At 41.9% G+C, this 18,907-nt stretch overlaps 1 protein-coding gene across 6 annotated transcripts in view; it reads right to left on the bottom strand.

Annotated features, from left to right (window-relative positions):
- The window catches only part of METTL25 (methyltransferase like 25), a 48,847-nt gene that overhangs the window by 13,668 nt on the left and 16,272 nt on the right, over positions 1 to 18,907 (bottom strand). For all 6 annotated transcript variants that reach the window (XR_009756046.1, XR_009756045.1, XR_009756047.1 and 3 more), the window contains exons 2-5: positions 11,419 to 11,562; positions 9,469 to 9,575; positions 6,700 to 6,800; positions 4,498 to 5,146 (exon numbers count right to left, since the gene is read on the bottom strand). Coding sequence is in view for 3 of the 6 variants with exons in the window: in XM_061564652.1 (XP_061420636.1) it covers positions 4,498 to 5,146; positions 6,700 to 6,800; positions 9,469 to 9,575; positions 11,419 to 11,562 (1,001 nt within the window). In the remaining 3 variants the exon portion in view is untranslated. The remainder of the gene's footprint in view (positions 1 to 4,497; positions 5,147 to 6,699; positions 6,801 to 9,468; positions 9,576 to 11,418; positions 11,563 to 18,907) is intronic.

The raw sequence follows: 18,907 nt of genomic DNA, 5'->3' as shown, positions 1-18,907 counted from the left end.
TCACTACTGAAAAAGAGCTAAATAGCTCAGTGGGTCTTAGCTGGTAAAATAAAAATAGTTTAGATAAAAAAATTATGCTTTTAATTTGCATGCATTCCCTGACCAATCAACCAATGTTTGCACAAATAATGGATGCAAAATCAATACTGAGCTTAGTGCTGTCACACTCAGCCAATAGTTCTCACTGTTTAAATAATCAAAAACAAAAAAGACTGATGCGTGGCTAAAACAGCTCGGAAGAGCTGTGGTAAGAGAAGTTAATCTATCAGTAAAGTCACGTAGGTATAAAAATAAAATAAAATAAATTTATTTATTTAGGTATAAAATAAAATAATTTAATTTCTTTTATTTTATACCTACGTGACTTTACCGAAAGAACCAAAGAGTATGGATCCCTGCAGTCACGAAAACTTCAGATCTAGATTTAATCTATCAGCTGTTCGGGGGACATCTGGACAAAACTTCGATACGGAAGAGATAGAGGTGCATAGCGCGCGTATTGCTGCCCTGGGAGCCACACAAGCAGCAGGTACGGATTATTGTAGCTTATCAGTTGTCACAAATACAAATACAAAACCTACCTATGAACCTTACAAGTCATACTCTCGGTTTGTAATGTTAATAGTAGTTTTAATTGTAAAGTATTATTTATAATTACTACTTCAATTATGCACTAATATGGTAACTTGTAGCAATGTTCATTAAGACATATTTACATTTAATTAATTGTCAGATTTTGCATCAAATTATCAAGTAATAGACACAGTGCAGAGGAAATACCAGCAGCCGCTAAAGAACACAAGTGAAGCTGGAACTAGCTGAGATGGTTCTCTGCATGGGAAATTAAACAGTTAAATTTGAGACCTACTACTGGAAACCGAGTGGTTCACGTAAGGGTGCTGCACCTAAAGAGAGGCATGTCGTTATTCCGTTACATCAGATGCCAAAGCACTAAATATCGACATGCGAGAGCGAGAAAACTCTGCTCAAGATAGATCACAGCGGAAGTATCCCGGCTCCATCGCACATCCCTCATGGCACAGGCCTGTGACTAATAAGATTAAGATTGGTGGGGACATGCAGATGTCATCAGTTGCCAGATCATGCTCCCTCGGCAGAAGCCCCTTGACTCTGCTGTCCGGATATGGAACTGCCTCCCTGAACACGTTGTCGGAAAAAGCACAGATTCTGGTCTTCAGGCCTTCAAATGCCGGGCACATGGACATCTCCTAACTTCACCACACACCTTGCAGGACTGTGTCTTTGAGTTGAAGTGAACCAATGATCATGCCGATTAGATGTACTAATGTCTGATATGGCTGTTGTTCACAATTGCACCAAAAAATGAAATTAAAATGTCAAACTCCTAGCCTGCAAGGTGGCCAAGTGATGGCAGTACAGCAAACAGGTTCCTGATTTGTATATGCATGATTTTAGAGATTCATCATTTGATATGCACTGCTTTTTTCAAGTTCTGTTTAACCCTCAAACGCAAACACTCATTATATAGGGATTGGCAAAGTATAGCATTTCAGGAGCTTTGTGAAAAAGTTTTATGACCTATTGAAGCTTTTTAAGAAAAAGGACCGTATAATATGTATGGCTATATTATATTAAGCTAGATCAGCAGTTTGGTGCAAGTGGGTGCTTGCTGGTGTGGATTTGTCACGGACAAGGCTCGATAATGCAACTCACTACTCTAAAGGATGTCTGCCAAAAAGATTACAAAGCTGCAGCGTGTACACAATTCTCTGGCACGTGTCGTGACAGGTACTGCAAGATCTGACCATGTCTGTCCAGTGCTCACCGAGCTGCATTGCCTTACGGTTGCCAAACGAATACATTCTAAGGTCACACTCATTACACATAAAGTGCTTGCCACAAATGAACCAAAATACCTTGCCGATTTCGTCAAGGAGCGTATACCATCACATCTGTTCATCCTCGCAGTGGCTTCAGGCTGGCCATCGATCAAAGACGGTCACTGCATCACACACTTTCAGATGCGCTTCCACTTGGAACGCTGTTCCTTTCGAAATTAGGAAGCCACTAATATGCACTATTAAATCTAGATCGAAAACTAATTTCTTTAGAACTAATTTTATGTTTAGCTTGTTGTCCTTTCCCCGCACCTCCGATTAGCATGGCTGGCTACGTATAGTGCGAATGAAGTTCAAGATATTTATATACGACCCTCTTTTGTCTGTGAAACTTTACCACTTTGCAGGCCCTTGGGGGTTTATGGTAGCCAAGTTGAGAACCCCCCATAAAAAAAAAAACATTTCTGTGGCCTCTTTGAACACTATAGTCCCTCACTTAAAGTGACTGCTGAGATTGCTGGTATCATAAAGCAACCCAAAACGCAAAGAGATCTCGCAATAATGGTACCCAGGCGACGTTTCCCATGCTGCCCACCGACGTGAACTTTAACCTTCTTCAAAAAGAAAACGGCCATTAAAATCACGGTCAAGAACTTCGAGTGACATCACTCCCATACATGGCCATGCATCATTGTGGCGGTGTCAATATGGCATCGATAGGACAAGACCCTGACAGTGATTATAAAAAAAATAATTGTTCTCAATTAATAAGCTTTAATCTCGTGGTCTCACACATGCCGGGACACACAGCCTCATTACGTATCCTACAGGAGCTATTCGTTTCTTGGGTCACATCTTGTTTTAATACTGCAACATGCACCCTATTCATTCATGTCCATAAGTATATTTTAAAAATCTGCTTGTGTACCTATTTGCCCCAAAAAGGTTAGACAAGGATGGGCCAAGAAACGCAGATGCCGTGAAAGCATTTCAGAAGTAACATATTGGTAATTTTAGTGATCGTCATCATCACAGTCTTGTATTGAGTTGTTCATGTACAACAGCTCTAATGATGCACATCAGGGAAGTGAAGAGGCCTACCAGCAGCCACAATGTACAAAAGAGCTTACCACCACACCGCACAAGGAAGAGATGTCAGAGAATTACTTAGGTCAGAAGTATTGTTTTGTTAAATCCTGCTGACGATTTTGGTTGCAACCACAAGCAGACCAGGCACAGGTGGACTTCGGCCAATTTTCTCCCCCCCCCCCCTCTTTTACGTGTAATGCTGATTGCCCAAACTTCTCGTGTGGTAGGGCTATTTTTCATGCATTTTTTATTCCATGTAAGCATAAAGGGAGACGACCCTCCAGCAGACAGACCTGAAGGACACTCAGTGTTGCGCAGTAAGCAAGTTAGCTCATATGTCTTAGCCCAAGCAATTAGGAGGTAAAGTGTACCTCCTCTATGCCACTTTGTCATTTAATTTGAAAGAATGTTTTATGCTGCGTCGACTTAGGAAGGTTACCTCTGGGTGAAAATAATAAATGAATGACAAAAAAATGTTGCTTCGCATAGACTGGTGAAAAATGCAGTACAATTATGCACGAGTACACTATACACGTACGACAATTACAAACCACAACTCATGAGGTTTCTAGATCTTCTTGCCATCTAATGCAACAATTTTATACCAATGTTTTACTTTCTCAACAATGAATGTGCATCAGTCAGGTCGGTGAGAGAATCGGCAATCTTAAAAGGCAACTTCCAAGAGAGAGGGTGATTGTGAAGAGTGAGAGTAAATGATATTGAAGAGAGAGTAAGGGATGAATAAGAGTACTATTTATAAGCGTCTCCTTGAAAACATCAACATAGGGACCTCTCCCCAGACAGAAGCATGTGCTGGGGAATGGCCCAGTAAGAGACACCACAGGACCTCTCAAGTTGTCCACCGAGTAAGGCTCTATTACTCCAACCAGATGTTGCTCATTACACTAAGTTCGTGAGTTGCTAGTGTATTCAGAGACATACATAGGGACCTTTTGAAAACTCATTTATTTAGAATTGTTCCCCCACAACCTCCGACTAGCAGTTGTCTATGTACGGTGTGAAATAAGTTCAACGTACATACATATAAAGTGTGGATACGTTAAGAGTTAAAGTACATTGCATACAACGGGTATTTGTGTGGTCATTGGAAACTATTCTGAGATAATTGAATTCACCAACCATGAGAATGTGTTTTTACTATGGTTGGCCACTGTTGAGACAAATCTAATCGACGCTCTGAGCCAACCAAGCATCCCGAAGTCCACGATAAAAATGTCACTGCTTGGAGTAGCACTAATGACTAGAATATGAAGTCAATTATCATCCAATTAAATGATTGAATGAAAGTAAAACTGATATGTACACCAATGCTAGCCACAATCACCACCCTCCAATGACATGAAGTGAAATATCAGCAACATAAACCAAACTCCATTCGTCTTCAATTTAAGATTATCTCCCTATAATCCTCAAGGCAATTTTACTGAAATGTCAAGAACTTCCTTTCCTCTGAGTGGCAGTAAAAATGAAAATTCACTCTTGTTTTTTTCTTAAACGAACCTGCTCCTGACTATGCTGACCATGCAAGTCAGCAGCACGTTGTAGTTATAAACACAGACGTTACCTCCATCCCTGTAATGAGCTGCCCAATCTCCGTGTCAGGAGTGATCCAGCAGGTGAGGAGCGTCTGTGCGTTAACGCCTCCTTCCTTGCTCGACTTGGCCTCGAGGTTGACTTGCTTCCTTCTTGCCCTCTCTTCCACACTCAGGTCTTTCGGACGGAGATCTTGCACTTCCGTAATTTCTGTAAGTTCCTTTAGGAGGAGGTCCCCCTCGGGAGAGACATCTGTGCCAATGCTTAAGGCCACACCATCTCGATTGTTAAAAAAATTATTTAATTCTGACGAAGCTACAAACCCTTCTTCAGGTTTAACGTTTGGTCCAGCAGACATATTTTGCATACTTTCTGTTAAGCTCAAGCCATTTTCATAACTTTGCGTGTGGTCATCCGAGGACGTTTCTTTACATCCGTTAACGGTGCCTTCATTGCAAAATGTCCCTTGTTTACACACGCATACTTCAATGGTCGATGAAGAACTGAAGTCGTTGGCCGTTTCAAGCTTGATCACAGCTCCACGAGTCTGCTGTTTGCAAGTGTTAGATTTGTCATTGGGCCCTGGGCTGCAGGCAGCAAATTTTTCCTCCGGTTTGGATGCCCGCTTGTTATAACCCTTCCAGAACTTGCCCAGTTTGCGGTTCCGCTCTGCAGCCCCCCTGAAAAAATCATCCCAAAGCATTCACAACGGTTAATCAGTGTTGCAATACTCTTTGCGGGTTTTCTGTATGTGTATGTATTATACAACCGAGACATGGCAGGGCCAGCCCAGTGTGGCAGGCAGCAGAAGCTGTTCGATGCCAACTTCGCAATGAATCAGTTGAGTTTGTTTACACAGTTACCGAGCACAGACCCAAAACATCAAGCAGGCAGCAACAAGCAGCAATATCAAAGTCGTAGCCTTACATGCATGGTGAGGGTGACATCACTAGGCACTTGTGCCAAGTTTCATATCAGTTTATAATTGCATATATAAAAAACTAGCTGTACTACCCGGCTTCGCCCGGGACTTGGATCCACCACGCCCGGCCGCCTTTGTCTCCCCAGTGGCGATGTTCACACACCAGTTACTCGTTTGAGGCTGAATCGGCCTAGGAGAGGCCCAGGACAGGTTCAAATAATCGTCACCGGGGGTTGGCCGTGATCGGGAATCGAACTCGGGTCGCCGGGTTCGTAGCGCAGCGCGCGAACCACTATACTACTGCTACAAAGACAAAGATCCCCCATATAGCTTTAACAGACTGTAGGGGAAAGTGCTATTAGCGAGCACCTATGAAGGCCGGTACGGCACACAAGGGGGTGGGTGACAGCAGCACGCCCGGCCGCCTTTGTCTCCCCAGTGGCAATGTTCACACACCACAGCAGTTACTCGTTTGAGGCTGAGTCGACCTAGGGGAGGCCCAGGACCAATTCAAATAATCGTCATTGGTGGTGGCCGTGAGCGGGAATCGAACTCGGGTCGCTGGGTTCGTAGCACAGCGCGCTAACCACTACACTACAATGCGTTACGCTTCCACATGCACGGATTACGTGATAGATTTCACGTAACAGCTCATTTGCCGTGCATAAATTATATGCATTATTGAGCCCCCCCCCCAAAAGTGTATTTTTATAATTTTTGCATGGTGTACAGTCTGGAAAGTACCCACATTGCAAATTTTCAGTTTGTTGCATGTCGGGAAGTACACTAAACATTTTGAACAGACACACATATTCACAACTTTGCCTTTTATATATATGGAGATTACACGTCTCATTGAATCTCAAGACTCTATAGGGGAGGTCAAGGGCAAAACGAAGTGGACTGGAGTCGTACAACGGAACGAGACATTTTAAGGTAGACGCGGAAGCTCGGTGGTAGATGGTGTTACAATAACCAAATATGGGCAGGATGGTGACATTAACTATATTCAGGCAGAGTCGAGGTGGGGTACACCCTTTGTTTTTGTATAGGAATCCAATAATGTGTTTTTTATTTCATTGGCCATGTGATCAATGTGGGTCTTGAGAGACAGTTTTGCTGTGCAAGAGCAAGCTATGCTGAAAATCAAGAGCATGACCAACATTCCAGGCACTGCATTTGTATATTTTTCTTCTCATCCCTTCTAGCGATGTCAAACGTAGACGGATTGATTGAAAAGCAATGCACAAATGTAACGCTGAATCAACCTTCAAATGCCTTGTGCTGTAGTTATAACCGGACGGCTCTCACCTCGTGTTGACGGCAGATGAATCGATGCCAAACACCCTCAGGCCAAACTGCATGGAGAGATAGGAGCTTAGGTATCCTTTTCCAGAGCCGAGGTCTATCACCTGTCGCAAAGAGTCAAGGCAATAAACAGAATGCCACATCAGCGTATTGGAGCCTTAGCATTAGAGCAATGTGACCTCAGACCACTGTTTTTTGTCGAGTACATAAATAACACGCAATTATCACTTTAGCTTGGTAATTAGAAATTAATTAACACAGCCTTAAAAGTCGTGGTTGATCATTCGATAGAAAATTGTCTAGAAAGTGGGTCGATTCAACAAGGTGACATCAATATGATCGATAGCTACACAAGCATAGTACCTGTGGCTAGCTAATAACATTTCCCAGTTGTGTTGTTTAATTGAAAATATTCAGATTTGCAGTGACCATTACTGCATGTGAAGGACCAATAATTTTTCCATCTTTAACCCAATGAAATTCATTTTGTGCCATGTCATGAGACAATGCCATCTGAAACACTCACAGAAAGCAGTAAATCACCTTGTGTCAGATAATGACCCCAGAAAATGTAAATCATAGAACTACTTCGGAGGCCCCTTCAGTAGTCCATTTCTCAATGCTAGGTGGCATTCCTTATCTGCACTGCCAAGAGTTTTCATCATCATCATCAGCCATGATAAATCCGCTGCTGGATGTGCGTCTCTCCAAGCCGTTGCCATCCCTCATGATCCCGCGATGCCACAATTTATCTTACTCCTGCACACAAGCGGAACTCATTCGCGACATTTATGTGGTGGTCATAGCGCTGGGGTATTTTCCATCCTACGGCTGCCATTTAATCACCATCCTCATCCATCTGCAATGCGTCTTGGCCAAGCCCACTTTCTTTTATTAAAAGTATTTGTTCTCTGATCCACGTGTTCGTCTTTCTCTCTCTGTACGGTAATTTCCATCATGCAGCTCGCCATGACTCATTGTGTACGTTTAAGCTTTTCTTCAGGTTTAAATATGATCAAATTGTAGTGAGCCACTTCCAAGACACATTTATTCTCACACTTCAGGCACAATCACTGGGCAACAAACACATATACACGGCTACGCATAGTCGACCCATTTACACAGCCCCATCGTCGGCGTCTAACTATATAGCTGGCTGAGTAACATAGCGACGACAACGATGGGAGCCGTGCAGAGGATCGGCCACGTGGCTGACGATGAAGAGAAATGACGGCGAACACAGCGACAGCAGCCAAGACCCGGGACCCCACAACAGCCCCGAACCCTCGGTCACGTACCCCTTATATACTTCCTGGCGTGGCCACGCCCCCTTCCAGAACATTCGAGCAGGTTACCGGAGCTTCCCGACTGACCCCGCCTTTTACCTTTAACCCAGTTACGCCCCTCTTCTAGTTGGTTAATACATAACGCACCCATGCTCGTGATTACCCCTCCTGGTTCAACAAATGGCACCTTGTCATTACAAAATGAATCCAGCGATAACTACGTAACACACGTTCTGGGTCAACTGGCCTATTTAGCTTTTGCCGTATCATTGCTTGTCCCATCTCACAACCTCCGATCTGCCTCAAGTGGGCCTCTGAGGTGAATGTCGCTTCTCTGTTGCTCCAGTTTCCTGGAATTCACTCCCCTCCTCTCTCACTGCGTAAGTTGGCATCAGTGTTGACTTTCTGTTAAAATCTGCAGACTTTTCTCTTTCTGTGCTTCTCCCGCACCTTTGAATGTCCTTTGTACACGTAATGAATGTGTAATGGGTTCAACTGAGTCGCAGACGTAGACTTTGGAGGCAACACATTTATTCAGTTCCAACACACAGGGTAACTTCCCCTTAACAAAATAACAACCTAAGGTGGTGACCACCCGGCTAACTACACTAGTTACTACGTAACTGCTACTATGGATCGGGACCAACGACTTCGGCCCGGGTCCACGTGTTGGAAACTCGTTAAACGGACATCGTAGATGAAGGGTTTCTTACAGGATGAACAACAACCCTGGTCCCTCTCGGGACCCGGCTCATAGTCTGTGGCGTGGCCAGCTCCGCCCTTGGCCATGTCCACCTTCCAGAATCCTCGGGAAGGATCTGGGTCCCAATCACGTGACCCCCCTAGTCACCCTCTTGGGGCCCCCCTGTAAACTCAACCAGTCACGTGTCCTCCCAGGTCAACCAGAGTGTCATGGCCTCACACAACCCTATCCTTCGGTCGGCACCCACACACCCTGTCCTGTAGGGTCGGCACTGCACTTAAAGTGTGGTGCCATCCAGCGCTATTATTCAGCGCACGCCTTGCCCCTCTAGGGCCGGTACTGCACCCACAGCATGGTGACATCCAGCGATGTCACGATAAATATAATGGTGAATTGAAATTAATTTTGTCAGGAAAGAGACACTGAGGCAAAAACTCTCATTTGCCAAGGCATATTGGTCATGAATGATCAAAATGAAAGGCAGAGACACGATTGTTTAAAACATACCACTTTTCTATTGCTCATGGTTTATTTGATTTAAGCCTCCATTTACTCATCATAGGCCAATATCAAATGCTTATTCTGTACCCTTTGAATACCAATTATTATATCAAGTCTCTATATCACCTATAAATACCTTTGTGAAGTGTAAGACCAAATTTTGTTGCGTGCAAAAGGACAAGCTTTTGTTACAGGCAAAACAGCCGACCTGGCTTCCAAACACAAAAGATATCACCATGTTCAACCCCACATATCTATGGTGTGACCCTACGTGACGTTTACCTGTGATACATTGCATTTCAGTGCCAGCGTTACCACCATTCTGGACATGAGCTCCACCTCGTGTGACTTCTTGGTGCTCATGAAGTCCTCAGGTCTGGCTGGAATACCTACACAAGCAGATCATACAAGCAGAAGGCTTTACTTAGTCACATAACCTGTACGTTTAAAGCAGCCACATCACAATTTGTGTGGAGGTATCATCATCAAGAGTATGCCAAGTCAATTTCAAAACTGTGCCTCATTGCACAAGAAGCATTGGCCAATGGTCATCTCCATTGGTGGCCCTATGCCAACGGTGGCACTTGTTTATTGGCAATGGAAAGATTATGGATTGAGTTGACCACCAAATTGGCATTTGAGCTTGTCACCTTCAGAGTTTGGTGTGCCACAGCACATATTAAAGTGGATTGATTACAGTGTGCCGTCTGCTATAACGTGAACCACAATTTACCTTTACAAAAACATTATTTGGATAATTTCATGAAACTATATGCCCATTTTTTTTAATTAGCTCTAACCACATTACAATTTAAAAGTATTATTCCGAAATAGTTGCAATTTATAATTTATACGCAAACTACTCTACATTTCCAGTCACTCGTGTGTCCTTCAACAAAGTGCGTAACCTTGGAGTCATCATTGATTTTGAGCTCCTGTTCCCTTCCCACTCCCACGTATCTCAACTCCACAGGACCTCAACCCTTGCCCCAGATGGCCTTCATCACACCTTGACTCAATTATGACAAATGTGTCTTCTAGGGCCTCCCCAAATCCCTTATGTTCCGAATCCAATGGATAAAAAAAGCCACCACCAGGCTTCTTACCTGCACCTAGAAATACAATCACATCACCCCAGGACTCTGATCCTTACATTGACTCCCACTCCAGGCCCGAAAGAACGTAAATATCGTTCTAACAATCCTTCATGTGCTCGCCCCTGCCTATACTTCTCCCCTCTCATCTTGCTCTACACTGCTTCTCGTGCTCTCCACTGTGAAAGCCCCAAGGTAACGTGGCTTTATGAGGGGGTTACTCCTGTGGTGTGGAACTCGCAAGCCCTGATAATTCATTCATGCTGCCAAATCCTGTGTGTACTCTGCTCCTGTGCCTATGATTGCCTCCACTGAAAAAAAAACTAATGTCTTCATTTTCTTAGTGAAGCACCATGTCCCACTATTCTGTTCAGTGCCTTGAGAGGCTGTTGCACTTAGACACTGTACACATCTAAAGTGGATTGCAATTCAATTGTATTCCTTATAAACGATCAAAAGTAAATTTGCTAATGAAGACAAGAGCTGGGGAATAATTAACAGTGATTGTGCATGAACGTACATGGAACCATTTGGCTCAGTTGAATCGACAGGTAAACGTAATGTACACACAGTACACAGTGCACAGGCAACAACCGTTAGGGGGGCCCTCCTCTTTTTGGGGACATTCATTTAGAACGATTCAACACGGAACTGCAAATCCAGCATGCTAGCCATCACAGCCCCCTGCTCTAAAAAATCCGCCGTGTCAATGACTCAACATGTCACATGTTGTCCCTGTGCGGGTGATAATACATCACACGGACGCTGCAATTGCTTGTGCTCAAATAAAGTCCAAGGACACTTCTAGGTGCAAATGTGGTCAGCAACTTAAAACAACGGAACATCATTCCCCAGAAACTCTTTTTTTTATTCACTCCACATTTCCTATGCCATCATAAGGCATAATCACATCATCATCACAGCACTGTTTAGTAGCCTATAAAACTTTGATTTTCCTCCATAAGGCATCACATCATCAGTGTCCAGTACAGTATCCTATACAACATTGCTATTCCACCATAAGGGATCATCATATCATCATCATCACAGTCCTGTATAGTAGCCTATAAAAATTGCTATTCCATGATAAGGCATCATCAAATCATAATCATCATCACAGCCCTGTGTAGTCACTCACCGACTGATCCGTCAGCGCCAAACATGGTGAAGGCTTCATCCGCTGACACGCAGATGCCCAGGCCAGGGAGTGTGTGGGACTGTGCCTCGCGAAGGAAGTGCTCGATATCCATTACGGCAGAGCTCGCTCCGCCAATTCCCTGTGCTAAAACAACACCAACAACTAATGACTTTGCTCTTCACGGCTGCTAATTAAATACATTTTTGCCAAAAACGTGCAGCTTCAAAGAAGAAAAATTACACAGGTGAAAGAAATAATTCCCAAGCTGAATGACACTACAGTTAAACGTCTGACTGTAGACATTAATTTATTTTCAGTCCATAAATACAGTGAGGGAAAAAAGTATTTGATCCCCTGCTGATTTTGTACGTTTGCCCACTGACAAAGAAATTATCAGTCTATAATTTTAATGGTAGGTTTATTTGAACAGTGAGAGACAGAATAACAACAACAAAATCTAGAAAAACGCATGTCAAAAATGTTATAAATTGATTTGCATTTTAATGAGGGAAATAAGTATTTGACCCCTCTGCAAAACATAACTTAGTACTTGGTGGCAAAACCCTTGAAGGCAATCACAGAGGTCAGACGTTTCTTGTAGTTGGCCACCAGGTTTGCACACATCTCAGGAGGAATTTTGTCCCACTCCTCTTTGCAGATCTTCTCCAAGTCATTAAGGTTTCGAGGCTGGCGTTTATCAATTCGAACCTTCAGCTCCCTCCACAGATTTTCTATGGGATTAAGGTCTGGAGACTGGCTAGGCCACTCCAGGACCTTAATGTGCTTCTTCTTGAGCCACTCCTTTGTTGCCTTGGCCATGTGTTTTGGGTCATTGTCATGCTGGAATCCCATCCACGACCCATTTTCAATGCCCTGGCTGAGGGAAGGAGGTTCTCATCCAAGATTTGACGGTACATGGCCCCGTCCATCGTCCCTTTGATGCGGTGAAGTTGTCCTGTCCCCTTAGCAGAAAAACACCCCCAAAGCATAATGTTTCCACCTCCATGTTTGACGGTGGGGATGGTGTTCTTGGGGTCATGAGCAGCATTCCTCCTCCTCCAAACACGGCGAGTTGAGTTGATGCCAGAGAGCTCCATTTTGGTCTCATCTGACCACAACACTTTCACCCAGCTGTCCTCGGAATTATTCAGATGTTCATTGGCAAACTTCAGACGTGCATGTATATGTGCTTTCTTGAGCAGGGGGACCTTGCGGGCGCTGCAGGATTTCAGTCCTTCACGGTGTAGTGTGTTACCAACTGTTTTCTTGGTGACTATGGTCCCAGCTGCCTTGAGATCATTGACAAGATCATCCCGTGTAGTTCTGGGCTGATTCCTCACCGTTCTCATGATCATTGCAACTCCACGAGGTGAGATCTTGCATGCAGCCCCAGGCCGAGGGAGATTGACAGTTCTTTGTGTTTCTTACATTTGCGAATAATCGCACCAACTGTTGTCACCTTCTCACCAAGCTGCTTGGCAATGGTCTTGTAGCTCATTCCAGCCTTGTGTAGGTCTACAATCTTGTCCCTGACATCCTTGAAGAGCTCTTTGGTCTTGGCCATGGTGGAGAGTTTGGAATCTGATTGATTGATTGCTTCTGTGAATAGGTGTCTTTTATACAGGTAACAAGCTGAGATTAGGAGCACTCCCTTTAAGAGTGTGCTTCTAATCTCAGCCCGTTACCTGTATAAAAAACACCTGGGAGCCAGAAATCTTTCTGATTGAGAGGGGGTCAAATACTTATTTCCCTCATTAAAATGCAAATCAATTTATAACATTTTTGATATGTCTTTTTAAACATTTTTTGTTGTTATTCTGTCTCTCACTGTTCAAATAAACCTACCAGTAAAATGATAGACTGATCATTTCTTTGTCAGTGGGCAAACGTACAAAATCAGCAGGGAATCAAATACTTTTTTCCCTCACTGTATATGATAGTGTATTTAGATTTAATTTAAAAATGTATTGTTGTAGTCAGAAATGTAAAGCAAAAATTGCCTAATTTAATATCTAACCAACTTGTGAAAAAATAAAAAAAAGCAGAAATGAGCAACGTTTTTAATCTTTACAAAATGCAACATATTAATGTAGCGTATTGCGTAAGTGACACAGAGCCTATTAATTAAACGAAGATGCATAATAAAACATACCATCTAACGAGACTATAGATACAAAACCAGGCTGTGGGGCAAGTAGTAGTCAATGTAAATATCGTGGGCTCAGGTTCACCAAAACATTGGCTGAGAGTGAAAAGCAAATATATCGATAGCTTAAAGAGTCTCAGAACATAATTTTACTTTTGTATGTATATATATTGAACTTCTGTCGCACCATATGTGGCCTACCATGCTAATCGCTTTTCATACTGAACCACAGGTCCCTTTTAAATATCAGCAGAACATTGATGCAGAACTAAAAAACGTCAAATGAAAAGTTGGTAGCCATCTCATATGAACTTATTATTCAAAATACAATCAACAAAAATGGTGTGTTATGTAACATTTAGGCATCGGACGACATGACCACAATTAAGTATGAGTCTTAAATTCCTGCTCCAAATGACGCCAATTCAAAACTATTGGTTTGATTTTAAAAGTTATTAATGTGACGTCCCAAAATAGCCATCTAAACATCAGCTAAAAGCAGAAACGTTATTCGAATGAACAACAATACCTTGCTGATTTCAAGGAGTATAAACCATCATACAAATTCCGGTCATCCTCGCAGCAACTTTTGGCTAACCATCTAACAAAGAGGGTCACTGCATCACGTGCTAGCAGATGCGCTTCTGCGACCGTCTGGCACGCTCTTGCTTCCTATATTAGGAAGCCACTGGAGCTATGCACTTTTAAATCTACATTGAAAACGAATTTCTTTAGAACTGCTTTTTGTGTTTAGTTTGTTGTCCTTCCCCCACACCTCTGAGTAGCACGGTTGACTACATATGGTGCAAAAGACAATGCAAAAGAAGTTCAACATACATACATACTGAATGAAATTGCAGCCTTTTTGGGGTTTTAGGAATACAGCGTCATGTGGCTCTCCTTGTAAAACAAATGTATGTTCCACCACTGAAGACAGGACCACAGGTGGATGTGAGTCCCACTCCTAACTTGATTGAGCATGCCTCTTTGGAATGTTTCACCTCTAATTGTGTGAATCAAGCCTAGTGTTTACCTGTTTCACAACTACGTTGTTGCTCTTAATAATGGATAGAATTAAACTATGGGTTATACTCACTTAGAAATCAACTGTTGGTTTTCAAGGTTCATTTCCACAATACATCCTTTGCATATCAGGATGAGAATTTAACACGTAGGCTTTCGCGACCAATATTATTCATAATCAACGTTTTTGGGTTTAGATCGCGTTATTTATAAATGTGTCGTAAACCTCCACCACCCGACACGGCCAATCAGAGCTTCTTATATAGAACTCTATAGAACTCTATATAAGAACGGGAGACAGAGCAAAGCCTCACCATTCTGGCGAATTGCCCGATGATGCTGGATGCAATTACCAGCGAAACGTCGTACTCAAATTGTAAATGTTGTGGTTTCACGCTTCAACACACCGGTGTGCTAAAGCAGTGAACTATTTGTCTTTTGTCAACGTGACACTTTTTTACTGATTGGCCGTGTCGGGTGGTGGAGGGTTACGACACATATATAAATAACGCGATCTAAACCCAAAAATGTTGATTATGAATCCGGATGAGAATGTTGAGATTTCACTGTTGCCTTTACATAGAGCACAACATTACAATTTCAGAAAAATGAGGCAAGTCAGATTTTTTAAAAATTCAGTTGTGGATATTTTTAAAAATCTAAGAGATCGGCAAAAGAGACCAGCACAACAATGCCTATTACTGTATTGCAAATAAAAGCACAAAGTTTTTTTTACGTTATTACTGGACAGCTGCAGGGATAATCAAAATTAGAATACAGTATGTATTTATCCTGGAGAAATCCGATGAGCTATTAAGCTATTTTTCATAGACAGATGCCCAGTAGGGGAGGGTCAGAAAGTTACAACAATTAATAAAAAAACTAAAGGAGTGCAAAGTACAGGAAAGATAAGCAATTCACAATAAATAAATATATTTCCATTTTACCATGTAAAGCCCACTGGGCTATTCTTTTTCAGAAGCGACCTGGCCACAAATGATAGTTTTACCAAGTACGCTTATCATATGGAAATTTATAGCAGCCAAATACTCTCAACCCACATTTCTAACATGTCACTGGTGCCTTGGCAAGCATCGTAAACTCTTGAGCTTTTTCCAGCTACAGTATTCATTTGCAAAATGTGGCTTAGAAACCCCAGTGGTGGATACTTAAAAGAGGGCAGGTGTAAATAATTAACATGTTAATGTATCGCGCATGTACATGCCTGGCACCAGCCCTCTTAGGAATTCAGCCATGCTGCAGGATAGAGAAAGTAATTTCAAAGCCCTACTTGTAATGCACTCTCTGCGTGGGTTTTTCCATTTGCCATGCAAATGAAATGCAATCGAAGTTGATTGAGTACAGTGTTATTTTTTAAGGATAATGTGTTCCTATTACAGTACCGTTTGTGTTTATGTTTCATTGGTGTGTACGTATTGATGTAATGTACACGTGTAGGATTGTGGTGGCAGTGTGTTACCATTTTTTCTACACATTTCCTTTAAAATATATTTAAGAATTTTGTTTTTGCAAGTTTTATTCTAATCTGAAAATGGTACTATAATGTACATCATTTCCCCCATAAGAAGCCCTAAGTCTCATAACTAATTTCCAGAAGGCTCTTGCTTTATAAGGATAGTTGACCAATCCATTAACGAGCATGTTTTGGTTATATGCAAAAACAAGAGTACTCAGAGAAATCACAAGCATAATAGGTTAACACTCAAACTTCACGGAAATAGACAGCTGACTAATTGGGTGCAATGCCTTTTATACAGATACCTCCTTGTCTTTGAACATGTGTCTCAACATGCATAATCTCAGTGTGATCCACTAACCCTTCCTTCAAACCACTACAGCACCTGACCACAGCCCAGTGTGATTGATGTCTTGTATTCATATCAAAATCAAATAGTCTTCTTCACAGCTTCTTTATTCAATTTGATTCAGCATCCATAAGCTTGAATACAAAATTTTCATTAAAAGCTAATTTAAGATAGACAGCATATTGTACAGTACTGACCAGCGCTTACACATTTTCTGCATCCCAGTGTAGTATTTTGAGACTGAAAGCTACATAGAGAAATGTTGACCTTGTCCCATGTTTAAATCAGTTGTAAGAACCAAGTGAACGTTCACTGGGAGAACATTTCTCAAGGTGCCCTACATAAATGCCGTCAACAAATTAGTATTAAAGCTTTCGTGACTGCAGGAATTCATATTATTTGGATCTTTCGGTAAAAGTCACGTAGATAGGTTCAAAGAAAATAACAAAAAAAATAACAAAAAACTACGACGTTTCGATCACAACACAAGCGATCGTCATCAGAAGGGAAAAAGTCGATCGTTTGTGTTGTGATCGAAACGTCGTCGTTTTCCAAAGGTTTTACTTGACTTGATTCCTGTGTGGTCAAATCTTGTAATCACAATTTAGTCTACTTCCTGGTGTCCAATCAATTCCACATTTTGCACACGTACTCAGATCCGGTGAGAATGCATGCCTGTATCAAAATCAGCATAAATGAATCAACTAATTCGCTACTTTAAAGCGATTTACATTTTGGTATGGACGCCTTATTAATTATATACTTTTGTGTAGATCAAAAACGCCGTGGTCCCTAAACTCACGAATCGCCTCGCCCAAGATGCAGGCGCCGTGCGTCTCAGGCGTGCCCGCTCCGTGTGAACGAGTTACCATCACTCCACACACACAAAAAGTAGTACATTGAATATTCATTTATAAAATAACCAATTATTTCAAGTAAGCGTTGATGTGGGAGCAGGTGCCGCATCATTGACGTACTTCTCGAGGGTGAGTTAAACGAAGTTGTGAATAAAACCGTTGTTTAAAAAAAGAATTGCTATTTTTATTTTATTCGAACCTATCTACGTGACTTCACCGAAAGACCCAAAGAACATAACAGTATTAAAATGCAAATAGCCAACAGTAACATTCAACAATTATGTCTTATACTGAACAATGTCAGATGGAGCCAATGGTATATTTGGTTGTTTCTTACAGCATTTTCCAATTAATATATTGCCTTAAAATATCCACGTCACCTTTGTCTCAAAGAGCTCTCACTCGGTTACATGACTTTGGATTAATTAACACTGAGATGCATTAATTCATCAGTATACAGCCCTTGGCTTGGTTTAAAATGCAGCTTATATTTAAAGCGAAGCTTGTTATTGAGGAAAGCCTCACCGAGTCTAATGACTTTGTTTTAGTAGAGTCCTGCCAAGTTTTCACAGTCGGGGGACATGATGGCTATGTGTTATATATTCAAGTTGAGTAATTTGCGGGTAATATTTCAAAAATTACCAAATTTGGACGACGACGTCAACACGCAATGGCCTACTCTTGCTTAATAATAGTAATAAAACATCGTGCACTATAATGTAAGTACATTCCACATTCAAATTGCTTTGAATTAAAGTGGCTATTAATAAGTGAGCTCAATGCCAATTATGGATTGAGCCCACTATATTTGCTTTCCTTTGGAGTGGTAGTTGTATGTTGAACTTCTTTCGCACCGTACGTGACCAACCGTGCTAATCGGAGGTGTGATTCATTTGAATTTATGCCCACCAACATAAATATCTCACTCCTGGCTGCACATTTCCCCCATAAGGCAATTATCTGGTGCATTCCGATTGGGACTTTGGGTTGTCACACAAAACAAATAGACACAAAAGAGCATATTTATACACAATACACACACGCGCGTAATAAAATACCCGTACGGGGATTACAACTACACAATCATATTAAAATAATGACCTAAATAATTACAAATCCTGCCCTGCAACATTTTGGCCCTTATTAATTGGAATTCTCTAATTCATGCTTTAACAAAACCCCACCAGCCTCAGCGGTCAAAACGTGCACCAATTTGTAAACGAATGAATCACAATAAATAACACTTAAGAAAGGCACCAATTGCTCAACGAAACACAATAAATTGCACTTCAAACACGTGCTTTAACTAACTAGTCCTGTGTTCATGAAACAACAATGTAGTCGTAGTAACAATTAAAACTCTAAATATACTCGCGCGCAAAACCGGACCACAATAACCAATGATCTGCACAATGAAAACGATGACCGATATTTACAGCGAAATAAATAGAAGCACAATAAACGAACGACTCACAAATTTAAACCAACTTCATTTGCATCCGAGCATCATCAAACGGACGACGCGCCCATGGCCACGATGCCCATGAATTGCAAATTAGAGCGAATTGCATCTGCGATCCATTGTCAAATCGATCCATTAAATGCCTCCTCGTCTGCTCGACCCCCGTGCCCTCTCC

Source organism: Lethenteron reissneri, chromosome 33 (assembly GCF_015708825.2).
Source record: "Lethenteron reissneri isolate LAM-NWPU_2019-01 chromosome 33, ASM1570882v1, whole genome shotgun sequence".
Taxonomy (NCBI): domain Eukaryota; kingdom Metazoa; phylum Chordata; class Hyperoartia; order Petromyzontiformes; family Petromyzontidae; genus Lethenteron; species Lethenteron reissneri.
This window is presented reverse-complemented; position numbering and strand designations above follow the sequence as displayed.